Source organism: Eimeria necatrix, genomic scaffold, assembly GCF_000499385.1.
Source record: "Eimeria necatrix Houghton genomic scaffold, Enh_scaff10, whole genome shotgun sequence".
Taxonomy (NCBI): domain Eukaryota; phylum Apicomplexa; class Conoidasida; order Eucoccidiorida; family Eimeriidae; genus Eimeria; species Eimeria necatrix.
The window spans coordinates 178,476-205,036 of NW_013651812.1; the positions used below are offsets into that span (position 1 = coordinate 178,476).

Here is a 26,561-nt window from a genome sequence, read left to right on the forward strand (position 1 = left end):
TCTCTCATATCATCACTATTCTTATATGCACTAGCAATATTACTGTTACGTACGTCATTATGAGCATTTTTGTTTTTACCGTTACTCACACATATACTCAGTGGTGGGCATTCTTGGGATTTAACATGTGTAAAATACGCCGTCCTCGGGACTCTGTGCCTGGTGTTGCTGCTGCTGTTGGTGCTGTTGCCGCTGTGGGTGCTTGTGGTGATGTTACTGCTGTAGGCGCCGCTGCTGCTGGTGCCGCTGCTGCGGTTGGTGCCGCTGCTGCAGCACATATTCCATTGAATAAAACAATGAGTTGGATACTTGAATTAGCTATTCGGCTTGTAACTGCGAAACGGAAAACATGTAAATGAAGAAAATGATTCCTGCGTGCATCTGCCTACACCCGTTCCAGCTTCAAAACTTTATGAATGCCCCATGGATGAGGGTTTTCGTAGTACGAGTTCCTTCCGTTGACCCGTTAGATGTTTACTGTGTGCCTATTACTAGACATAGGGTCTGTAGCTGCAACATTCTTCGGCACAAAAGACCAACAAGAGCTAAGTCGCTGTACATCTGTAACCCTTTTCATGCACTCCAAAAATTCTGTTCCTCAGTGAGTTGCTGCACTGCAATCTGTCTATATTCATTGCTCCTAGCACTCTGTATAGACACTGCTGCTGCTTCCGATGAATCCACCGTCCTCCGCTTCTATACTCATTGCTCATTTCTTAGTACTCTGGATAGACACTGGTGCTGCTTCCGTTGCATCCACCGGCCTCCGCTGCCTGTGCCGCTGGGAACTTCATCTGTTCATTTCACTAGGCTGTCGTATTTCGCTCTTCGTTTGTGTTCAGAGCACTTTGTTTCTAATCGCCTTTTTTTTGCTCCCGCCTCTGCCTGTTTCGCCCGTTTGCCGCTGCGCGCTCTCCGATTCACCCCGTAGCTCGCTCGACCAGCCGGTAGTTACCTCCTTACTTATCACGTGCTAACTTACTTCCACACGTAGCGCGTAACCAGTCAAGAGAAAGCAGCATTACCAAAGCATCTAGGTCTGCAACTCTAGACCGCAGTCTGTGCGATGTGTTACCTCAGCCTCAATATATCAAATTTAAATGTCAAACTCGAACTCATTCCGCAGAAGACGCACTAAACTATGGATTGTTTATCTCCCATACAACTGGAACGAAGTAACTTGACGTAACTCCTAAATGGCTAGGCATCTTGCAAACAAACTTACGGTGTAACCTATACAGAAACAAACAAGATGCTTGATTTTGTGTTGTGTGTGGATCCAGTCCTCTTGGAGGGGCTTGGCACGCATACATAATAGCACTGCTTCCATTTACGTAAATTGTCCCGCGTATTGAGCTGTGGGGCAAAACATCACTGCGATTTCATGAAAAAAACTGAAAGATCAATATTTACTATTCAGTGTGCCTAAGACGCAGGAGAAACAAAACGTGTATTTACTTATTATTACGGCTTCGCAATAATCCTTTGATTCGTCCACCTCCATTTCTGATTCGTCACTTGTCCATTCACTGTGTTTTCCAAGACTTCCACCACCAATGCAAGTACCAACAATCCACTCTGCATCTGTTGCAATTCAACTATTTTATACAGTTTACTCGTGTGCCTGTATATCGTTTATTTGTCATATTCACGAGTCAACAACAACCTCCCTCTTGTCCTGTTTATTTTCCTTTTTGTGTTTCCCCCTCTTTTGACTTTCACTTTCCCCGGGCGCCCTAAGGTTGTCAGTGCCGCTGCTTTCATTACTGTTTGTGTTAGTGCTCGTGGTGTTAATGTTGTTGTTGCTTCGGTTCAAGCCGTGGCTAGGGCCAGCATTACTTTTCTTATCGTTCGCAAATGAACGTGCCCGTAGGACTTCGTCCGGAGGAGGCCGCTCGCAACGGCTAATGCCCCAAATCTTCTCCGCGTATTCGCGCATGCATCTGTCAGTGCTGAACTTGCCCATGGATGCCGCCGCCTGAAAATCACAAAGCGAATAAAACAAACCATTCAAATAGCAATCGAGGGCGGACCGCCTTTCCAAGGCTGCCAGTGTGCCTCCACATCCACTGCTTTCTCTGCCTGCCGTCACGTCTTCGGGTTTCGAGTTTGCGTCCCATCAGCCCGTCCCAACGCATTCCTCGAATTAGTGTAGACTGCGTGGCATCGCATGCTGCTCGGAAGAATCCGAAGCAGCAACGGCAGCAAAAGCAGCAGCTCGCACCTTAATAGATAGGCGCCACCATTTGTCTGGGTTCCTGTACGTCCTATCGACCTCGTCTTGAGCTCTGCAGTAATCTGGGAAGTCATGTATAAGAAGGTAATAATCCCCGTTGTTTCCATTTCCGTTGTTGCAAATCGTGTCCAAAATCGCACAGAAATCTCCATGAGACTTGTCGTCGCCGCAAGCCAGAGCCCCAGAACGAATCCAGTCAAACACCTCGCGCATGCGGTGATCCATGGGATAGGAGCCGTTGCGTGCCTGAGTGAAGCCAAAAAGTGGAAGTGTTTGCCTTGTGCCAACATCTGAGTTTCTCTATAAACTGAAGTGACCAGCTAAATTCGCTTGACCAGGCGACACTCTCAGCCCCGTTTCACGCATGTATGCACGCGATGCTGTGACTGCTGGCATGAATGATTTACCGCCCACTATTTACTGCCCACTTTAACTACGGTTTACCTGGCTTCTCATCTACTTTTAGTGCTCGCTTCACCCCTCTACTTCGCTCATTTCACTTTTCCAGAGGAACAGCACAGCACTACAACTAGAATGTTTAGGGAACCTCCATTCCCATAACTTCCCACTCATCTCCAACTATGGAAACGCTACGCTAGTGTGCGCCGCGTGAATAGTCTCACCCGCTCCCTGATATGGTCAACTTCATGTTCTTTGGCCCCGAATATGAACATGGTTTCATCGCCGCCCTCTTCTCTGATCTCGATATTGGCTCCGTCTAGCGTGCCGATAATTAGGCCTCCGTTCATCACGAATTTTATGTTTGAAGTGCCTGAGGCTTCGGTGCCTGCTGTGGATATGTGCTGCGATATATCGCTAGCCGGAATTATAACTTGCGCGTTCGAGACGTTGTAGTTGGGCAGGAACACAACCTGTACACCAAACCAAGCTTCCGTCCAACACTTAGTGTGCCTCTTTGCTGATGTGCGCAAAATATGGCTCACCAAACTAATGTGTATGGAACAGTAATTTCATACGCAGACACATTTGTACCAGCTCACAAGTACCTCGCACGCCTCTACACGGTAAATTGGATACTTCACACAAATGAAAGCAACGGCATAAAAGACGGCCACTGAACGAACAGACAAGCTTGTAAAATTCCGCCTAGCCGCCAATGCCTTTCAGCACCCATCCACCAGTCCGCTATGAGAGGCGCCCGACCAGCTGATATGGAGAAAGAGCGCGAATAAAATTCAAGGTCAAAGAAACGAGTACACAGAGAAGTACCCAATGTGCCTTCACCTCCAGAGCAGCAACACCGCCTCTGAAGAGGCCGACAATGCCTTGGATGACTTGAGTAGCCTGCTTACCTTGAGGTACTTGTCGACATCTGGGTCGTTGTTGACAATCTGCGCGACGCTGTTTGCCATTTTGATGATGGTCTTTGCAGTGTAGTAACCCGGCGCCGCTTTGCCCCCAATGAGGCACGCTCTAGGGAGCATGTTGCTCCTGTCCGCTGGTTGCATACGTTTCAGGGTGAGATATCTGTGGATAATGTAGATGATGTTGAGCAGCTGGCGTTTGTACTCGTGGATTCTCTTGACTTGTATGTCGAACAACATGGTGTCCACATCAAGCTTCACGTTGCAGCGCTGCTCGACCCACAGCGCAAGCCTCTTCTTGTTCTCCTTCTTCACCGCTGCCCACTCTGCCCTGAACGAGGGGTTATCTATGTGGTTCATCAGACCTGCAATCATGTCCAGCTCCTTCAGCCAAGAGTCCGATCCCAGCCAGTTGCTGAAAAGATCCGCCAAGCCCCTGTTCGAGCAATAGATCCAGCGGCGCGGGGTGACACCATTGGTCACGTTCAGGAACTTATCATTAACTCCTTGGCGAGAGTAGAACTCGACGAATTCTGGGAACAAGTTCTTTTTCACAAGCTCGCTGTGGATTGCTGCTACACCATTTACGTGTCGGCCACCTATCACTGCCAAGTTCGCCATCCTTATACGCTTCTCGTTGCCTTCTTCGTAAATCGACATGCGGCCAATCTTGTTCCAGTCGTCTCCAAAGATGGACCGTGCCTCGTTCAAGAAACGGAAGTTTATCTCGTTTATAATCAACAAGTGCCTGGAACAAGCACCCACGCACGAGCACGTAAAAGCGTGCAGACCTCACGCAGCCAAACTGTTGCTGATGCGGGCTGCTGCTGCTGCTGTGGCTCCGCTAGGTTGTGCTTTTGAGAGGATACATGGCACACATATAGGTGGCCATTCCATGTGCAAGCGCCCACACACACGCACGCGCATGCGCATCAATTTGCATACAGGCATTAATACATGCGATGCACGCAAGCATTTCTGCACATGCAGAAACATAGAGCTCTATACGTTCCATACAGAAATGTAGTCGCACTAACGCCCGCCAAGCACTCTACTGCTCCCTTTCCTCATCTCCTTCCAAAGCCCGGCCACGTAAAGCCAGCTGAACGCGAATACTAGACAGAACGGAGCTGAGGAAAGAAAATCAAGGTTTACCTGGGCAAGAGTCTTGAAATGAGATCCGCAGACCACTTCTCAAGAGCTTCAGGCAACACAGTGTGGTTCGTATAGTTGAAACAGCGCCTTGTCAAGTCCCAGGCGGTGTCCCAGTCCAGGCCCTCTACGTCCAACAGGATCCGCATCAACTCCGGGATGGCTATGGTTGGGTGTGTGTCGTTCAGCTGGCACTGAATCTTGTCCGGCAGTTCCTTCCAGTCGCGACCAGGCACTTTCTTGAAGCGACGAAGCACATCTTGGATTGTGGCGCAGCAGAAGAAGTACTGCTGCTTCAGCCGTAGCTCCTTTCCTTCCATGGTGTTGTCGTTCGGGTACAGCACCGCCGAAATCGACTCCGCATTCTGCCGTTCTCGCACAGATTCCAGGTAACGCCCGACGTCAAACAAGTGGAAGTCGAACTCCTTAGACGGGCAGGCCTTCCACAGCCGTAGGTTGATCGTATTGTACGTGTCGAATCCCGGAATAGGCGTATCGTAGGCCATAGCCTGCACTATCTCGCCCCCAACCCATTTGCTGCGCATGCGTCCGCTCTGAGGGTCCCTATACTCCTTAACGCTGCCGTAAATGCGGACGGCGTACGTGCAATCTGGCCGCTCGATCTCCCATGGGTTCGACAGAGTCAACCAGTAATCAGGGTACTCCACCTGTCGTCCATTCACTATCTTCTGCTCAAATATGCCGTACGTGTAACGAATGCCGTAACCCCAGCAAGGCAAGTTCAGAGTAGCCATCGAGTCTAGGAAACAAGCAGCCAAACGACCTGCAGACGGACAAAAGAAACAAACAAACGGTGAGTGAGCAGGTGGCCTAAGGCCACCAAAGACCACTAAAAGAATGCGTTCTCAGCTCCAGGTACACCCTAAATACAGGAATGTGTTCTCAACTCCAGGTACACCCTAAATAGAGGCAGCGTTGAAGCATACGCACCGAGACCGCCATTGCCTAGAGCCGGGTCGTGTTCGAACTCGTAGAGCTGCTCCAAACTGAAACCCAAATCTGCAAGGGCCGTGCGGTAGTTTTTCTCAATGTCCAAATTAACCAACGCATTTTGGAAAGCTGTACAGAACAGAGCAGATAAAGAAGACTGCCTGTCCCACTACTGGCCAGCGCATTTCGAAAAGCCGTACGGAACAGAGCGGATAGAAAAAGAAGACCACCGTGCCCACTAGGGACCACATGTGAGCAGAGGCCGCAGACAAACACTGCATGTGAGCATGCAGCCCGGCCATTCCAGACAGAGATTCGGATCCTCGTCGCACAACGGTGTTGGGTATCTCGTGCAGACAACTGGGTAGCCTGAACCTGAACGGGAGAGTCAGCGGTAAATTCGGAATGTGTCAGGCCTCACCGCGACCTAGGAGGAACTCAAGGGAAAGGTAGTAGGCCCGCTTTACGTCCTTCTCATGGAAGAAGGCATTGGTGTCATTGAGGGTCTCAATCAAACGGTCGCGAACAGAGAAAGCAGCTGCTCGGTAACACGACTCCGGGTCGAGGTTGAAGCGGGTCTTAGCTAGGGTGTACTCCTACGGAAATATAGCAAAATTGCTGCACAAGCGGTCTTGCTCAGCCAAAACTGCATCATTTGCTGTGTGCAGTATGATAAAATTCGCTGCAAAGAGAGGAGTCCCATGCACACCTGGACTGAATTAGAAAGCGACGCGACCTACCACGTGGTTGACTATGCTTCTCTGGATGGAATGTACATCAGAAGGAAGATAGGTTTCCATCAGCTTCCACAGTTTCTCCTTTTTATCGTCCGCATGCGGGTCTTCTACGACGTTGTACATTCCTGGTATCGTCCTGGGCACGGCACCAGTTAGTTTAGAAAAGGAAGCCTTGCGCTTCATTTCCCAGTGCTGGTTGGTGTCCCTGGTAAACACATCCTCAACTCCGGTCGCCATTTTCACAAAGTAGGTTAGGAAGCGCAAATACGAGAAGAGAAGAAAGAAGGCGAGGAAGTAAGTGGAACGAGACCTTCGCAGCCGAACGGCTCCCTCCTCCAGGCGAGGAAGCAACGACACACTGACCCAGCTTAGCAACGGCCGAGGAAGGGCCTTATAGCGCAATGAAGTAAAGAAATATAGAAGAAACCCGTGAGAACTTGTATGGCGCTAAGTCGCCACCAGAACCAGCTGAACGCAGCCACTTCTAGGGTGTGCTGCCGTTCACGTGTGCGTGCACCATACCATCGCCAGGCTGAGGCGGCTGCGGAGAAGTTCACGGCGCTGGGTTCCACACAGTCCTGCACCAGACTTCAACGAAGGATAGATGGCATTTGTCTTGCTCCGTGAATTCGTGTTAATGTATTCTTACATTGCCTTCTATGTGTAGCATAACTTGGCGGCACGCACACACCCTTCAAGTCAGCTGCTGCGGCCACCCAACGCACAGCCGACAACGCAAACCCACGAACACTAAACATACTTTTTGAGAAATGTACTATATGCCAGGAGCGTTTCCTTTGTTTCTGAAGCAGCGTCTCGTGCCTAGCAGTTTCGCGTAGAGTTGCCGGCAGCCGAGGCTTTAGCAACAACAGCAGTGTAGCTATGACTGCGCAGTTGCCGTGTAAGCTTCTGTAGAAACAGTGCAGCTCGGCAGTCTATATCGGTTGCTACCCATGCATGCCCTGTGCGCTTCCTTCGACTGTTGCAGTGGCAGCGGCTCTTTTCACCACTGACATATCATACGCGAGCACTAGAGCACATACCTGGTGATATCGATGTGATGGTAGTTAGGGTACGCATAAAGGCGAACTTCTGGCAATCCTTAACCTGAGTGGAAGCCTGTTCCGCGTTCAAACTGCCGTGAATCCATCTCTGCAGTGCGACTTCTGTACCAGTAAACTCTCCTAAGCATACTTTTAAAATCAGTAGCGCGTAATCAGGCCATGTTTGAACAGATTGGCCCTAGGAAAAAGTAGCATAGTCAGTAGAGACAACGGCCTAATGCGCCGAAGCTTGGAAAACGTGGGGCTGAGCAGGTGTGACTCGCGAAAACATGTTTTGGCAGAAATGGTGACAGGCAGAGCAGATCAGATGTTAGTGTCATAGGTGTACCACTATAGAAGTGCACGCTGGCCGGACGAGACAGAGGAAATGGAATACGTAGGGAGCCCGCTGCTCCCTTGAGCAGCCATCTTAGCGACAATCATTACGAAGTGCCATCAGGTACTGTTCGTGCAAAGTGTTTCCGTATTGTTCGTGCTCAGAGGGATACCCATGGGTCGCAACTGCTTGCACGATAGCATTTATGGGGGGAAATGCTTTCAGCCTCCAGCAATAAATGCCTGTTGATGCGCCGAACATTCCAAAAGAAACAATTGTGCAGCTTCGTTACGCTTTGCTACTCTCAGTCCCAGTTGTTCGTCCTTGTAGACTGAATATCAGCGTTAGCAACCAGCCTCGCGATCGGCTACCGTGCTTATATATGTCATATGTTTGCTAATGAAACTAAATTGTGACCCACGAGTGGAGAAAAACATGGGAACTCATGAGCTATTCTTTAAGGGAGAGCCAGCAAAAGAGGACAAGGCGCTAACTGGGACGCAGAAACTCACGGTGCTGACAGCATTGCCCCCAAACTGCCTTCACTGGATGATCAGTTCAAAGCAGAATTCACAAGACGAGAACAATCACATAACGTCTTGTAGATGTATGACACTATGAGTTTCTGGAGAGAAATCGCGCACCCAAGAAATGCTGGTTGCTAATGATTGTTCAAGGGGCACTGGAAGCATTTTCTTTTTCCTATCTTATGCCTGTGGTACCGGATCAGCGTACTTTTACTTTCCACGCGGGCAAAGTGCGGGGTAAGTCAGTCTTTTGTGGCTGGCCTTGAGTGCCGTATCCCGCGTTAGGTAAGTCCAAAACACGCTATGCAATTTAATTCATGGATTTTATACTACCGAAGATACCATGCTTGTAAAAATGATTCCTAAGACACCCGGCCGTGTCCAACTGCATTGCCCTCACAAGAACTAACGTGCCTACAGGCCTCACGATTGTCTAAAGCTCGTTTACCTTTCGCTGTGCTAACGAACAAAAGCACTTGGTTTGAATGCACTAGCGTTCTTGATGCGCACAGCAGGAACAACCTCTGCCTAGTAGTTATGTCAAGCCAAAGCTCCTCCAAATAATGCTGCTCTATCATGGCGAAAAGTCCGTAGGCACATTCAAAGGAAAGATGGTTGCTGACACTTTAGTGGGGAGAGTACGCGGCAGTCCCACTGTATACTCAAGCAAAGTCGAACAGCCCGCTTTCCAGAGAACCCATGTAAGGCTATGGCAGCTAACTTCTTTGCGAGTGCTGGGGTAACCCATGGAATTTTCGTTTTTGCATAAATTCTTCAACCCTGCATTCAGTCACTATGGCCGAATGGCCGGTAGAACCTGTACAGGAGCGTTTCGTGTCCAGGTACCTATTTAATATGTACACGCACAGGCAGGTCATGAGACCCTGCGTTTTAAAGCACACAGAAAACCTGCCAGTGCAAACAAGTACGCCAGTGCAACCTCCGTTCGTGTTTTGTCAAGCGGCCTTGATGACTCTTCTGGTTACTACCAGCACTGTACGCATGGCTTCGACTCGCTTGCTGCGTCTCAAGGACAGAACTCAGAAAATGTATATTTCGGGCAGAGCCTCTGTATCTTGGCGACTAGCGTCGCGTGAGTCCCTCCCAATATACATGCTTTAAGTTCAACAAACAGGCAAGCGAATTGGAAGATCAACACCTACTTCATTGCTGGCCTCGGATTGGTCAACCCTGGCCAGGCGCAGCGCTTCATTCTGTTATCCCACATCGTTGCCAAACCACTATTGCAGCCACGATTTTAGGCATATCAGCACCTGTCTTTTTCAGTATGAATACTTTGCAGCCTCGTTGATCACTTTTCCGTTTATCTCAATTGATTTTGCGTTGCATGCAGACTAGCACTAAGAGGCTTCGAAGAAGGAGCGTCATATTCCTCATTTCTTCAGAACAGAATCTCGCGTGAGATCGCACCACGCGGCGGATAGGCAAGAGCTAGCTCCTTAACAGATTGGCGGAAAAGGGCATCGGCAAGAGCAGTGCATCTCGCGGCACAATTTTGCAAGCCAAGCCTCAAAGTTCGTCCAGACGCAGTTTCCCTTGACCTATCTATGTGGGTTTATTGGCATTAGTTTATAGGCACGGTAGCGGCCCCTACACACCAACGTAAACGAGCCGTGGATATAAACACGGAAAATTTTAAACGCCCTCACAACAGCAAGACTCTACGCTCAGCGGCACATCACCTGCGGTGTTTCGTACAGTGCACACGACCAGCAAAGCTTGTAGGCGCTTTTCGTACGGGACCCACGTTGTTGCAGGAAAGCGCCATGTCCTATGATATTTCATGCCCGTGGATAACTCTGCTGGATCCGACTACGAAAGGCAGTCAAATGAGCCATACAGCGCGCAAAAGCGCTTTCTGTGGCCTCGAAAGGCCACGCAAAAGTGGCGGCTTCCCGCATTTATTGTTGCAGCAGCCCCGCTAGTTCAGCAAATTGCGGATAAAATGCAGTAGTTGATGTCAATTACCCGAAAGAAAGCATCGGACACCCCTGCTGTGCTTTACACGGGAAAAAGACAAGAGGGCAGCCCTTGCTGCGTAAGGGCAGATTCCTTCCACCCATAGTACGGATCTAAAATAGTTGGTTTCCTTCGAGCACAAGGCATAATTAAACGGCTGCGTGTGCGTAGCGCATGGTTAGCGTTACCAAGTGAGCGACGTGCTCCTAGAATGCGAAACAGAAGGCGACTATCTCGCCCATGTGTACAGTCGCATACACCTAGAAACATGCCAGCAGTTTGACCGTCATGCTGCTGAGCACTGGATTCAAGTGCACGCTGGGCGGGCCCAAACTGACACTTTCATATCAAAGCACGATTTTCAAGTGGCATGAAAGCTGATATTGGCCAGTTCGGTAAACTAAGGCTCTACTCCCAGGGACTGGTCAGGAATAGTCTTCTAATTTCTATTCAGGAAAGCGGCCTTTTTTCTTCCACTTCATGAGGGATCAACCCAAGCGCATGCAGCGCACATTGACCACTATCAACTTTCAGCCCGGGCGAAAAACCTGCTTTGATGGTTTAACCCTCCCAGCAAGCACTCGGATGCTGCTCGCCACATCAGATAAGGCAAGCACGCTCCCACCACACTAAAATAAACGTCTTCATCTGAGGATTTGACGCAGTGGTATAGTAGTTCTGCAGAACAACGTAGCAGAGCAAACTACGAAGGAAAGCATTCAAGGTTTTCTTAAAGCCTCGTATCAAGCTGCCAGATTTGTCACAGCCAAATTAACACCCAACGAACTTGGGATGTTCTTGGTGATATCTGCTTTCGCTAAGTGAACATGCTGTCGACTGTTTCCCAAACCCATCAAATGAGGCGGAGAAATAGAATTTAGGAGAGCTTCGCGAACCAGAGGAGGAGTTCGGGAATAAACTGAATAGTGATTGGAGCACGAGGAGCAGGATGAAATAGGTCAGTGGTGGAGCATCGAACAAAGGGCCCACCGTTTAGCCCTTTTAAGTGCCGTTTACCCTGTGAGCCTCGAGACCGCAGCTCACTGCCTGTACCTCCTGATTTTGCGAGAGCTTTCAAGCATATAACACATTGGTTAAACATTGTATTGCAGTCTAAAACGGACATAAGCAAAAGCGCCAAGTGGAGTAGCAACCGGCGTTCGACGGCCATGGACGGCCCAGTGATCTAGTGACGCCGTTGGCAGTTCAGCTACGCAGTTCCCAAGGGACTGCGCAGCCTTTCGAGTGTTCGAAGGGCTAGAAGCGTCTTCGGACACGTTAAACAATCTGGTTGTGCGTCATATGCACGGTTCAGTGTTTCCTGAACCCCTTCCAGTTGAAACTGCAGGATCCAGGAGAAGACGCGCCTCGACTAACCGCATTTCTGAGCTATACATAAGTTTGGTACCGCAAGCGTAGAACAAAAATGGCGGAGGAGCGTTTGGTTTGCCACCGCGGAAGCCCGCGGATCACAGGCAACCAGTTCGGTACCTGGCAGCTGGAAAACCGAGGCAGCGCGGGTCATAGGACCAGGTTTCTGTTCATTCGACTAGCGTCTAATGGAAAAGACACTACAGTAGAGCTGTGTAGTCTTCTGCTTCTCCTCGGCTTAGGTTTGCTAGTGCTGGTGGTGGCTCTGCTGCAGTTGCCGTTGCTTCACATCAGAAATGTGAGGGGGAAGTGGGCATCAGGTGCCTAGAGTATCTGCCTCGTTCTGTGTGCTCTTCCAGCAGACTCTTACAGCGGTCTTCCGCATCAAACAAACTGTCAAACGCATTCTGTCACTGCTTGCCAATCATGTTCTCACGTATCTGCTGGTGCAGCAACTGTTGCTCATGCCGCTCGCGATAATGATTATGACGTCACAGTCGTAGTGATGAGCATTACCATTAGGAAAAAACTCAAAAAGTATGACACAGCGCAAATGAGATGGCAGTTGGTGCACAAGACCCGCCAATGCAGGATCACTTTGGGACTGGCCAGAGCAGCATGGGACTTAGGCTTCCCGCGAATGGCACCTATAACACAAGAAACAGCGTCACTGAACTGAAATACATGAATATATATTATAATATACAAAAACCTAAGTAGGTAAGAAATTGGTAGGCTCAAACAATGCTAATCGCACTGTTGGCTCACCGCTAGTTGCTTGCTGGCTGCTAGCAGCGCAACTACTATTCAGTGCTGTGGGGAAATGAAGACCAGTGCTTTTAATACATAGAAGAGGCTCATACTTAATTTGACGCTATATGAAATATCTGTGCATTTAGAATCTTAGAGGACGTACCGCTACGTTCTTGCAGTACAAGGTGTACTATGCAGAACTGGAACATAAGGACCAGAAGTGGCCTTCAGGGGAATATAATTTAGAACATATAAGGTAAATGAGCAACTAGAGGCAGCTAACAAGGAAAAGGAAATAGTAGTCTGGAGTTGAGGACTAGTGTGCTCTGCTGTTGAGCCCAAGTGTCGCGGTTCACAACGGCGCTGAAGATGTACTGGGCAATACGCAGAGAGGAAGGAACAGCTCGGAGCCAGATATATGCCTTGGAAATCGGATGTACAATGGTGATGTTTAGGCCTTTTTATTGTTCGAATGATGCCTTTTGTGAACATTGATAGGTATCAACGTGTGCCTCCACAGCGGGAGACACCTATGCACCACGGTGGCCTTCTCTCACTAATCCAGACCTAGAGTGGCATGCGTAAGCACATACAAACGCTAAGTACACAACAAGAGCATTCTATGATTTGGGATGGAGCTCAGAGGAGGGTCATAGCTACAAAGGTTTTTATACGCATGGAGACGCCTGCAGAAACGCTGCATGACAGCTATGACAGCAGCAGCAACAACACCAGCAACAGCGCCATCTGGCTCCGTAGCAAAACAAACAACCAGAGATGTAGCGGAAGCGGCACTTAATGGCAGCTGCGTTAGCAACGAAATATCAGCAGCAGCAGCAGCAGCGGAGGCAGAAGCATCTGCTCCCGTTGCAGGAACAATAGTTGCTTTTTGGGACCGTACACTGCACGACCACAGCAAAGTTGAGAAGTTTCAACATAGCAGCACACCTAAGTGCGCTCACAGATTACACAAGCGAATACATAGCTGCGTATTCGTTTGTATGTTATCTGAACAGTAGATATATGATAGCAAAGCTCTGAGTGTGCAGCAGACCAAATAGTGAAGAGCTCTGCAGACATCTTGCGCAGACATCTTGCGCAGAATGAGGCCTCACCAAGCAGGACACCCATCCACTGAGCTGGCTACCTATCCACTGCTTGACTTAACTCTTTTCGTGGAGGAGCTGTAGCTGGTGATTTCCTTTCTGTTGTTGCTTCGTACTGATGCTGCATTTCGTTGTATGTGCTGCGGTGGCTGTAGGGATTAAACTTTCTGCACTGAATACCTCGCCAACTAGAATTTTGCTCTTTTCTGAAACTCGCTTGTATGCAGTAGGCCAATCGTGCCGATTTCGGATATCACTCTCGGGCTGAGGAGGCGCGAAAGGCGAATCATGGCCGTTTCAGGTGCCATGTTGGGGCGCACGTGGTGCTCATGCTTTGAAGTAAGTTAATGGAAATATGCCTACAGCAGTGGACGAAACACTAACTCCCGGGGATGAAACACTAAGACGCCATTAGCGAGGTTATCATGTGACTAGTGCTCTCTTTGTTCGCGCCTTCCAGGCAAAGCTCTTCCAGACTGAATGCAGCTTTCCTAAAAAGTGTAGCAGCATAGTAGCTATTGTGAAAGCAGTCGCTTCCGTTTGCTGCAATGCGAAGTAGCAAAAGCAGCAGCTGCTGAGCAGCAACGAGCACGAGCACTGCTGTTCAGCTAAGGCAAATGAAAACAATTCTCACGAAACTGAAATGTTGAGAAATAACAATGAAACGAAGCAGTGAAACGTAGAAAACACGCAAAGCAAGCGCAGCGCTTGTGCTCGTGAGAGTCAAGGGCATACGTTTCGGGTTTAAGGGTTCGCAGCTGCAGTTGTTGGTTAAATGCATACCCTTATATATCGTGGACATATTTTTTGTTTCTAAATTGCGCATTCAACTATCCAATTAGGGAAATCGAAAGGCGATCCTAAAGGAAAGCAGTGCACAGAGCTGTTACATTGTGGCGTCGCGGCTGTCAACCAGATCACGCTTCCATGCAATAAACACAAAAAGCACGGAAAGAATGTTCAATGAGCCTCAAAACTGCATGCAGATTAACACGGCAACTCTGCGCTCGGTGTACAGGCACAGTGAACTGGCGAGTAGCAGGAGGAACTGGCGAGCGTTCGAGAAAATTCGGCTTCTTTATCTTCTATTGGAATTAGTATTGCAAGAAAATTATTTCCTTTTTAATTTCACCGCTAGAAACAAATTAAGAAAAGAAGCATCTGCATCTGCATTTGAGAGCTCCAGCGATCTGATGGTCGATTGGCAACATGGACGGGCAGTGCTCGCTCCCACGTGAGGAGAGCGTGCTAATTCTCCCTGCTTTGCGCTAGCCAAACTTGAGAAATAAGTTTCAATTAGTTTACAATTTAATATGGGCTTCAGAGAGACAACAACAGCGTGGGAAACAGCAGCCATGGACGCTGGTCCGCCCGCAGCTGGCCGCACACAGGAGGCATGGCGTAGCTAGCTCTGGCCGATCTCGTCTGGTTTTAACTGCATTCATTAATTTTCCTGATCCCTATTTGGGACTTATTCCTCAATTTTTCCTCATCAATCGCCACTTCCTTTTTCTTATTTGGGCTTCTTGTGCTCACCTGTCGTGTCGCTTTCCAGAATCGGGCGCCACCAGCTAACCGCCCTTCACAGTGTCGTTCCACATGCTGGCTCATGAGCCAAAGGGTTATGTTTCTTCCTTTTGTTGATGACAATTTCTGCTTCTGTGTAGCTAGTATCTAAGCACAGTTTGGCCGTTCCTGCGGCAACAATGCTGCAACGCAACCCGCGGTGGGCGCTTTGCGCGACCCTTGCCGCACTCTACAGCGGCACGCGCATCCAGAGTAAGCGAAAGCACATACATATCAGGCTCCATCCCCGTTTACAGTCAATATTAGCGCATTCCAGTCTCATTCTAGTGCATTTCACACTTGGAGGGGCACTGTCGTCTCCGAATTAATGCTGCGCAGCGGCAGATGCTCATATGGCTAGGGGCTCACCTGGCATGCCGTTTTATTGTGAAGAACTGATGCAGTTGCCACGCCTCATCTATTCGTGCTTCTCCTAGTGCTTATGGCGTGTTTCTCGAGCTGAGTTGCCACAATGCATGTGTAGTCATAGGCGTGCTGAGTATGTTTGCTGCTGTTTTGCTGCTGCTTTGCGCAAACCACTGCGTGTTGGTTTTGGTTTTGTTGCTGTGCAGGCGCATCAGGTGCTGAATCTCAGGATGTCAGCCAATGTGAGTCAGCTTGGACTCCGTGGACAACTTGCAACCCGAGTACAGGCATGCAAGAAAGACATAACTCGCAGTGCGAGACGTGGGTGGAAGTGAAAGAATGCCAGAAGCTCTCAGGATGTACGTGTTTTGCGTTCTAAACCGACCCTTAACCCTGAAGTCGTTTCTGCAGCTGGCTTCTGTTGTTGTGGGTCTCGAGTATGTGCAGGCTAGATTGTGTGCGGGACGTATTATACTGTGTTCGTTTTTTATCTGTCCAGGTGGTGCTTTTTCGGCGTGGTCTCCCAGCGACGTTGCTTGCGTCCCCGGTCAGTTCCAGAGTCGATCTCGGGAAAACTGTCCGGAGGTGATGGAAATTAGGTCCTGTAAGCACGAGTCAAAAGAGTGTAACAAACTATGGACCCCGTGGACAGTCTGCGACACCAACAACTTGCAAGAGCGGTACAACTCTGCCTGCGGGCCTGTTGAAGTGCGCGAATGCCAAATGTCGGAGGAAGAAGTCAAGAAGTGTGAGTTTGGGTATTTTGCAAATTTGGAAAGTTGTGCCGTTGCCGTATAGGTGCCATTCATTCTTTCGTATGTGTGATACATGAGTAAGTCGATGGGTCTTTTTGTTTTCACAGGCGGTGAATTCGGCGACTGGAGCCCCCCTCTCGCTGGTGACTGCGTCCCTGGCACTACTCACACACGCCAGAGGGCAAATTGCCCAAACCACAAGGAGGTGCGGGTTTGCGGCGCCTTCGATTGCAGCCAGTGCTCAGCCAACGCTACCTGTGACCCCCTCGGAGCCACTTGCCAGTGCAAGCCGGGTTTCCGGGGCGATGGGACTCAGTGCGAGGCATTCAACCCTTGCGAAGGGGAGACGGCTCCGTGTGATGCGAACGCGACTTGCACGCCTGATGGAAATGACGCCAAATGCCACTGCAACAAGGGCTGGAACGGGGACAGCAAGGCAGGTGCCAGCGGTCATGCATGCGTGGAGGAGGACGAATGCGCCGCCAACACGCACGAATGCCCGCAACACTCAACTTGCGTTAACACTGAGGGCTCCTATGAATGCAACTGCTTGCCGGGTTACCAAAAGGATCAGGATGGGAAGTGCCAGGACATAGACGAGTGCGCTGGGGAACATGGTTGCCCCGCACACTCGACTTGTGTGAACACAGAAGGCAGCTTCGAGTGCAAGTGCGACGCTGGTTTCAGTGGCAGTGCTACCTCTGAGAGCCCGTGCTCGAATATAGACGAGTGCCAAGACCCGGATGCCTGCTCAGCCAACGCAATCTGCACAGACACCGATGGCTCTTTCACTTGCAGCTGCCCTGAGGGATACAGCGGTGCGGGGTCACACGACTCTCCTTGCTCGAAAATAGATTACTGCGCTGACCCCACACTGAACACCTGCGGGGCCCACTCGACTTGCGTGAACACACTAACGACGTTCAAGTGCGTTTGCGACGCCGGTTATGACGGCGCGGGAACGCACGAGAGCCCTTGTGTGGATATCGACGAGTGCTCCAAAGAGAAACCATCCAACGACTGCAACCGGAACGCTGTTTGCACAAATACTGAGGGATCTTACACCTGCACATGCAAGGAAGGCTTCTCTGGCGAGGGTTTCGGAGCTGCAGGGTGTGCAGATGTCGATGAGTGCGCGAATTCGCCCTGCGACGCCCACGCCTCTTGTGCCAACACCGAGGGTTCCTACGTTTGCACTTGCAACCCTGGCTATGAACCAGCCTCAAGCGACGGACACGCATGCAAGGACGTTGACGAGTGCACAGCGGGTACGGCGGAATGCCACGTCTCCGCACAGTGTGTGAACTCGGAAGGCAGCTACGAATGCCACTGCTTGGAAGGCTTCATTGGCGACGGAAAGGTGTGCAGTGACGTTGACGAGTGTGCGGCTGAGGCCTCGCCCTGTGGCGCAAACACGCATTGCCTGAACACCATCGGCAGCTACGAGTGCGAGTGCAAGGACGGGTATGGCCACATGGAGGGCAACGCGTGCAGCGACATCGACGAGTGCTCAGAGGCTTCTACGGAGATCCCAGAGAACTGCAACTGCGTCAACACCGAGGGGAGCTTCTCCCTTGAGGCCAAGCCCGGGTATGAGCTCGTGGACGGCAAGTGCGTCAAGATCGACTTCTGCGCCCGTGGTGCATGCAACTCGCTGGCGCACTGCAAGGAGAATCCCGAGGGCACCGCCGCGATCTGCACTTGCATGGATGGCTATTCAGGTGACGGCACAGCTCAGGGCCATTGCGATGACATCGATGAGTGCTTGGCGGAGAATGACTGCGCCCCTACCGATCAAGGAGGAATTTGCGAGAACACTGTCGGCTCTTACACCTGCAAATGCGCAGCTGGGTACCAGCAAGACGGCAACTCATGCACTGACATTGACGAGTGCGCCAACGGCACTCACAACTGCCATGCCTCCGCGACATGCACGAACACGCAAGGCTCCTTCGAGTGCGCCTGCAACGCAGGCTTCAGCGGCAACGGGGTTGAATGCAACGACATCGACGAGTGCTCGACTGACGCTGACGATTGCGGGGAGAACACACTGTGCAACAACACAGTTGGCAGCTTCGAGTGCACATGCATGGCTGGCTTCGAGGCCGCGGACGAGAAGACCTGCAAAGACATCGACGAATGTGCAAGCGGGACCCACACTTGCTCCGCCCACGCGACATGCACCAACACTGCAGGGTCGTTCACATGTGAGTGCAACCCAGGCTTTGACGGTGACGGCCACAAGTGCGAGGACGTGGACTTCTGTGGCCAGGGGCTGCACGACTGCAACGTGCATGCAGAGTGCTCGGAAAGCGACGACAACACCACCTTCAAGTGCACCTGCGGCATTGGGTACAGCGGGGATGGCCACGGGGAGAACGGTTGCCAAGACATTGATGAGTGCGTTCAAGATGGCGCCTGTGGGGAGAACACAGTGTGTACCAACACACCAGGTAGCTTCGAGTGTGCTTGTGTGGAAGGGTTCGTGGCTGTGGGAGCGAAGCTCAAGGGAGCAACTTCACTGACCTGCGTAGACATCGATGAATGTAACGACGCCTCGAAAAACACTTGCGCCACTTCAGCCGACGGAGGCTCTTGCAAGAACACCGCGGGCAGCTATGAGTGTTCGTGTTTGCCTGGGTTCCAGGGCGACGGCCACAGCTGCGCAGATATTGATGAGTGCGCCACCCAAGGCGTATGCGGGGAACATGCGACATGCGAAAACACTGCGGGTTCGTACAAATGCACCTGCGAAGCGGGCTACACTCAGCAAGATGGGGCCGTCGGCTGCATTGATATTGATGAGTGCGCAGCCTCCACAGCAGTGTTACCCGAGAACGCCACTTGCGTGAACACTGACGGCAGCTATACCTTCGAATGCGTGCCCGGCTACCGCCATACAGAGAATGGCTGCACCAAGATTGATTTCTGCAGCGAGAAGGGATGCAATGCGAATGCCAGCTGCAAAGAGAACGACGCAGGCACCGAAGCCATCTGCACCTGCCACAGCGGGTACGAGGGCAATGGCGAAGGAGAAGAAGGCTGCAAAAACATTGACGAGTGCTCCATGGGAGAGCCATGCAAAGACTTCGGCGAGGGCGGCATCTGCGTCGATTCTCCGGGATCCTTCAGCTGCTCTTGCGCTGCCGGTTTTATCAAGAGGCGATCTACTTGCCAGGATATAGATGAGTGCCTCGACGGAAAGATGAACACTTGCGCCTCCGTGGGGGGTGTCTGCACGAACACCGTCGGCTCCTTCACCTGCTCTTGCGCTGCTGGCTTCACGGGTGACGGCCACACTTGCGAGGACATCGACGAATGTGCTACGGCGGCGCACACGTGCGATCCCAACGCCACCTGTGTCAACACTATCGGCAGCTTCGAATGCGGATGCAAGGAGGGATTCTCTGGAGACGGCCACACATGCACCGACATCGACGAATGCGCTGACCCTAACCTTAACAAATGCGACACACACAAGGGGCTCTGCCAGAACGGCACTGGGTCCTACACTTGCGGGTGCAGGCCTGGATACAGCCTCGCGGCGGACGGCTTCACTTGCGACAGTAAGTGACATGTTGCAGGACGTTCTTTAATCTTCTTGGGCACGGTTTCTGCTGCAGTTGAATTTGGTCAGTAGTACTTTGGGTGGGCAGAAATGGGGTCGTAAATGTTTGTGTTGCCGTCCGCTTTTCAGATGTCGATGAGTGCACTGCTGGCACGGCCACTTGCGGAGACCGCAGCTTCTGCGTGGACACACAAGGGTCATACAAGTGCGAGTGCAAGAACGGCTACCGCCAGTCTGGGGAGGACTGCGTGGACGTTGACGAGTGCGAGGCTGATGTGCACACATGCAGCGAGCACGCTACGTGCACGAACACTGAGGGGAGCCACACCTGTACCTGCAATGAAGGATACCAGGGAGACGGGAAGAAGTGCGAGAAGACAGTGGGCCCTTGCGACAACTCGCCATGCGGCAACAACGCCATGTGTGAAGCTACTGCCGATAGCTACAACTGCACTTGCAATGCTGGCTACGAGATGAAGGACGGGGCCTGCGTCGACATTGATGAGTGCCAGGCAGGCACGCACAACTGCGACCCGCATGCTGACTGCAGCAACACCGATGGATCCTTCACGTGCACGTGCGGTTCCGGCTACACTGGTTTGGGTACCCTTTGCGAGGATGTGGACGAGTGCGCGGGCAACCATGCGGGCTGTGACATCAACGCTGTTTGCACTAACGTCCCTGGCTCGTTCACTTGCGAGTGCAAGACTGGCTTCGAAGGCGATGGGCACGAGTGTACGGAGAAAGTGGTGCTCCCTGGCCAGGTCCACTGCGATTCCTGGACTGCCTGGACCGAGTGTACAGCTGAAACTAAGCAGAGCACCCGCAAGTGCGTGGCTCTTCCTCTCAAGGTCGAAGTGAAGCTTTGCCCCGATGCTGACATTTCATCCTGCGGTGAACTCGGCGAATGGTCATCATGCCCAGGAGCTGACAACAACCTGTCGCACCGCAGGGCAGAGAAGTTCGGGGAGCCGGGCTGTGAGCACGCTGAGGAGGTCAGGGAGTGCGCAGATGAAGGTCAGTTTGAAATGTCGCGCGTGGTTTTCTTTCTGCTCCGTTCAGTAGGTCTTGCGAAGTAATCTTTTACATATCGAATCAATACGTTGTTTTTGACTCTCTTGCCTATCTTTTTGCAGAAGTTGAGGAGCGCTGTGGCGCCTTTGGCGAGTGGACTGCATGCGGCGATCCTTCTGAGGGATTGAGGACCAGGACGCGCCAGAACTGCCCAGAAGAGGCAGAATTCGAGCACTGCACAATGCCCTCTGCACCCTCTGTTCCCGAGGGCGGCAGCAGCTGCACAGAGTTCGGGGCCTGGAGTGAATGCGTGGCTGACGCACATGGGATCAAGACGCAGCACAGGACGTGCGCACACAATGAAGCTGTGCAGGAACACAGAATCTGCACGGTGGAAGACCCACAACAATGCGGGGAGTGGTCGCAGTGGTCAGAGTGCAAGAATGGCAAGCAGTACAGGGGCGCCGCCGGATGCGCGTCTGTGTACGAAGTCCGAGCCTGCAGTGGTCAGTCCATATCCACTGTAGCCACCTGTGTGAAGGCTTGTGCACAGCAGCAGAAGCTGTCAGACTATAGGGTTGCCTACTACGCAGGGCAGACCAGTGGTGAATTATTTGTTACGTGTCGTGTGTGCATGGGTTTCAGGCGATAGCGGTGCGAAAGAATGCACTTTCGGCGAGTGGAGCGGCTGCGTGGTGGAGTTTGGCGGTAACACTTACAAACTGCGAAACTCAATCGACTGCGAGCTCAGTGAGCTGCAGGCTTGCAAGCCGAGCGGCGCCACCGAGGGCGAGGGCAAGTGCACTGCTTGGAGCCCCTGGACGATCTGCAGGGACGGCATGCAGACTCGCGACTGCAAAAGCCTGGGTGTTCAGGAGTCCCGCCCGTGCTCAGCTGAAGGCGAGACCGATTCTTGCGGTGAGTAACCCGACTGGGGATATAGTATTGCTACAGTGGTAGACATTGGGCTACTGGCAAGGGGAATTTGAGGCCGGCCGAACTTTGTGTCTAGTAGAGGTACGATTTCTGAACCGGCTATTTCTTTTGTGTACGAACACAGGAGCCTTTGGACCCTTCGAGCCGGCGGCTTGCAAGGCTGGCGAGATGGTCACGAGGACTCGCGAGTGCAACGGTGCTCAGCAGAAGGAAACCAGACTCTGCAATCCTGGTAGGTTCATCAGATGGACGCACTATTTTGCGTGTTCAGATAGTTGCAGCGAGGCATGGCTCACTTTAAATACACTGTCTGCCTATTTCCCAGTTTTTCGATATCTCTCCGTATGTATTATTTGCAGAGGGTTATGACAATTGCAACAACTGGAGTGCTTGGACAGAGTGCTCGCTAGTTGTGGGCGGCTCTGCCTTGCGGTCTCGCGAGGAGTCCAATTGCGGCTATGTGGAGTTAGAGGAGTGCAGTGGCAGCAGCAGCAGCGGCGACCAGACCGTCCACTGCGGCACCTGGTCGGAGTGCTCCATGAGAAAAATGGAGCGCACCTGTGATATCCTCTCCGACGGATCTCACACCAGCGTTACTGAAGTGCTCACCTGCGACGACGTGTTGCCTGACTCTTGTAAGTTTTTCAAGTTTACAGCAAACTGGACGGCGTATGCTCGTCAGGGGCCGGTCGGGGATAGTTTAGAATCCGATATGCGTGGGATTATTTGTGGGTTTGGGTTTGTTTTGCTCATAATGGGCTAGCTTTTGTAGTTAATTGCGTGAATTGAGTGAAGTAACAGACTACATTGAGGTAGTTCTTCGCGCAATTATGCCCGGAATGTGCTTGGCTCCTCCTCTGCTCAGGCGGTGAATTCGGCGAGTGGTCCGAATGTAGCGCTGACGGCTTGCATTCAAGGTCTCTGTCGGGCTGCCCAGACGTAACTGAAGTGATGACTTGCGGCAGTAAGCAGAAACAGCACGCAGCGGAGCTGCACATACGTATATATGCTCGCAGGGAGTAGCAGTGGCAAACAGCAGACGTAACAGTTTATTTCTTTGTTGTGTATCGGTTTGTTGATTTTTATAGGCGAAAACTGCCCGGCTTTCGGCGAGTGGAGCGAGTGCGGCAGCCCAGAGGAGGGTCTACGGTCGCGTCAGCGAGCGAACTGCGAAGAGGGATCCGGCTGCATCTGCTCCGAGACAGAAGCCTGTGTTAACACTGAACTCCGCCCCACCCCACTGCCAGTTCCTGGCGGCGGCGAGGGCAGCGAGGGCGGCGAGGGCGGCCAGACTGGAGAGGAGGGAACGGAGGGAGGCGCAGGCGGTGCTGGAGGATCCGGTGGTGGCGCTGAGGAGCTGCCCGGGGAGGGCGGCGCAGGTGCCGGCGGAGAAGGAGGCTCTGGCGGTAATGCTGAGGAGCTGCCCGGAGAGGGCGGCGCAGGTGCCGGCGGAGAAGGAGGCTCTGGCGGTAATGCTGAGGAGTTGCCCGGAGAGGGCGGCGCAGGTGCCGGCGGAGAAGGAGGCTCTGGTGGTAATGCTGAGGAGTTGCCCGGAGAGGGCGGCGCAGGTGCCGGCGGAGAAGGAGGCTCTGGTGGTAATGCTGAGGAGCTGCCCGGAGAGGGCGGCGCGGGTGCTGGAGGGGCCGAAGGCGAGACAGGGAAACCTGGCGGCGAAGAGGGAGAGGGCGGCGCTGGCGGTGAAGAGGGTGGCGCAGGCGGCGCTGGTGAGGGTGCTGGCGGTGAAGGTGGTGAGGTCCAGCCTGGAGAGGGAGAAGGGGCGACTGAAGGAGGCGAGCAAGTGCCGGAAACCCCTGAGACACCCGAACCTGAAACGCCTGAAACTGAAACACCTGAGACTGAAACACCTGAAGAGCAGCCCTCGACGGAAACTCCAGCAGAGGAGCCCACAGAAGGCGGTGCAGAGGAAGAGGAGAAGGAGGAGGGTAGCGGCTTCCCCACGGCAGCTGTTGCCGGAGGTGTAGGTGGTGTACTACTGCTGGCAGCAGTGGGTGGTGGCGTTGCCGCGTACTCCGGTGGTGGTGGAGGGGGCGGTGCCGAGGAGGCTGAGCAGGTTGAGTTTGAAGGTGAAGAGTCGGGTGGTGCGTCTGCCGAAACACCTGAAGCTGATACTGTGATTGACATCACTGACGAAGACGACTACTGGGCGGACAGTGGTGATATCCAGTAGGAGTGCGGTAATTGATGCAGTGACAAAACGGAGGACAAGGGCAGGAGGAACAGACAGTGTTGAAAGAGCGGAGGTCATAGATTTACCACTAACAGCTGGCAAAGTGGGGGGATGTGCGCAGAGTGATCTTCTAATGGGTTTATAGTCGGCCATCAATTTGATGCGACTTGAGACACTCCTCATATCCCTTCCTGACGAGTTGTATTATTTTCGTTTGTGGCGGGTCATTGGTGGGAAATGGACTGCAGACGCGCTATGTCGTCTGTAGCTCTTGAATATACACAAACGTGCGTTTTTGTGTGCGTGCATACATACTGTATATGTGTAACTTTGCACACATATGCGTATAGAGAGCTGACGGCGGCCTCATTACACTTGTATGCTGAATTTAATTTCAAGGGGCGCTCGTCCACGCAGTGAAATGGAGCACTCAGATGTTCATGTTATGAACACAACTCAGTGGCACTACTTTGTTAAGAAGCGTCGATGGCGTAGCGACCTTGGCACTTGGGTCCCGTTCTCTCCCCAGCACCTGAGGGGATAGGGAGATCGGGGTTGGTGGTTCAAGTGTGTGGCCATCCTCGACTATGATGCAGTGCGACCAATGAGTGGAAACGTGAACAAGGAGTGCCTGCCTGTCATCGCTCTGCACCGAGATCAATGCGAGGCGTCTCGGTTTTTTTTGCCGAGAATGAATACATCCCGAACCATTTACTACACACACGCTTCATCAAAAGTGGCTCGACAGTCCTGCCGAGCGACTTCACATGAACCCCATGGTGATTTTCTCTACCTCCCAGGTTTCCCCAACTTCGGAGGCAAAGCCTCCTTTCTTCATCACGCGAACTCATTTCGACTGGGAATTCAGTTGCGGTTGTACACTGATATGCGACGTTATGATTTTCACCACGCTAGTGTAGTTATTGAACTGCAGAAGAACGCAAATGGGTACATGGTGCTGCGAATGCAAGTATCTACTTTGCGTAGTGCGCAGCGCGCCCACACAGATTGTAGCAGATGTCCACGACGTGTAAGAGTACTTCAAAACGCGGCAGCGCAGGACGTAGGCAGTATCGTTGGCAAGGTCGTAGCACTGCGAGAAGATCCTGGCAGGGGCAGTTTTAATAGCTAGCCTCTCCGGGACAGCGTCTCCTTCGTCGCTGGCCTTCTTCTTCCGCACACTGTGTCCTCTACGTGCCTCCCCGAATTTTTTAATGGATATGACCACAAAAGGAATCGACTCGCGCTAAGGTAGTGTTTGGAACTGAACGGCCCATGAGTTACTTGTTTCGATAGAATTTAGATACTTGCCACCACCTTCTGAAGACTGCCTCTGCAGTCTCGTCGAACACGAGCACTTTTCCGCTGAGACAAGCAACTACAAAACAGTCTTGAAGTGCCATATATTTTGCCTGCCTAGTATTAATGTGTCTTGTTGCTGTCACTTTCGGTCATTTTTAACACTACGCAGGTAAAATATACTGCGCACATTAACTAGGTTCAAATTTTCAAAGTTGGGTTAGGCAAGGAGGTCAACAGTGAGCAAAGGAGAGCCCGAATACTTCTGTATTAAAACAATACGTCAAAAAAACACCCGCTAGACCGATTCCTATAGATCCCTGGTCATCCTTTTATTTCTTCTTGGCGGCTGCCTTGGCCAATAATGCCTTTCGAGCAGCTTCTTCCTCCCTAAAAGCATCCCGCATGATGCACCGCAAGACACGAAGAGCTGTTCAAGCACTGTGAGATGCTGCTGCGGCTCGTGGTTGTTGAGCTTCCACTCACCGCTTAGCTTGGGCCTGCTTCTGCTTAAACTCCTTGTCGTCTTCAAATTCAATTGTCTCCTTCTTTGGAGCCTTCAAAGGCTTCTTTTTGCCTCCCTGAGCAGTTTGTCAAAGGATAGCACGAAGCTGGGAATATGCACCCGAAAGTCGCTACTTCCCGTGCCTGTGAAGAATCTCTAGCTAGCTGCTGAAGAGACTACACAGCGAAGAAGATTTATGGAATTGCAACTCCTTGTCAAAGTGATCACTGCACTAGGGATGGATGCCCCCAAAAGTCGTGCAGCAATAAAACGGCGGCTACTATCTACTGTTAGAGAAACTGGCACCAAGAATCCTGTTGCACTTGGCAAGGAATGTTATACTTTGCTACATATATCGCTCTTGGAGCCATTTACTGGAACAGACTGATTGTAGTTGAGTCTGACTTTTGACACGGCTTAGCAATGACAAAACCAATGCATCCCGACGATTATCTAACGATCACCCGAATTCCGGAAATTCTAAGAAACTACACTGTACAGAAAAATTAAAACGTCCGCAAAGAGCAAGGCAGTCTCCAGCCTCACTCTCACTCTGGTGGGGAACACTAAACATACCTGGTTTCCAGTGGGCATCGTGACTCAGGACTGGGAAGGAATTACTACGTTGAAGTTTGTTCCCTTAGAACAATCTAGATTGTTCAAATTAAATGTTTGTTTTGTTCTTAATTGCCCAAACTTTTGCCCTGCTTCATCTGGTTTCCTTCACCGTTGCATGCACTCAATGGCAAGGCCAGCCACTTACGTCACAATAGCATGACGCCTTGGATGCTCGGCGCTTTTGCTGTAAATTGTGCTATTATATCTTTCAATGTTAATTAAATTTAT

General features: G+C 51.5%; 2 protein-coding genes across 2 annotated transcripts; one reads left to right on the forward strand and one right to left on the reverse strand.

Annotated features, from left to right (window-relative positions):
• Positions 1–1,648: 1,648 nt before the first annotated feature.
• ENH_00003600 (glycogen phosphorylase family protein, putative) lies at positions 1,649–6,638 on the reverse strand (the record flags this gene model as incomplete). Its single annotated transcript, XM_013578067.1, has 8 exons — positions 1,649–1,978; positions 2,225–2,482; positions 2,860–3,108; positions 3,550–4,309; positions 4,717–5,497; positions 5,665–5,793; positions 6,086–6,260; positions 6,405–6,638. 8 exons carry the CDS (start codon positions 6,636–6,638, stop codon positions 1,649–1,651), a joined length of 2,916 nt encoding a protein of 971 aa, XP_013433521.1.
• An 8,586-nt stretch (positions 6,639–15,224) lies between these two features.
• On the forward strand, positions 15,225–23,911 carry ENH_00003610 (microneme protein, putative; the record flags this gene model as incomplete). Its single annotated transcript, XM_013578068.1, has 11 exons — positions 15,225–15,297; positions 15,657–15,809; positions 15,950–16,198; positions 16,313–19,771; positions 19,903–20,790; positions 20,910–21,293; positions 21,433–21,705; positions 21,848–21,955; positions 22,083–22,358; positions 22,589–22,687; positions 22,812–23,911. 11 exons carry the CDS (start codon positions 15,225–15,227, stop codon positions 23,909–23,911), a joined length of 7,062 nt encoding a protein of 2,353 aa, XP_013433522.1.
• Between the last annotated feature and the right edge of the window lie 2,650 nt (positions 23,912–26,561).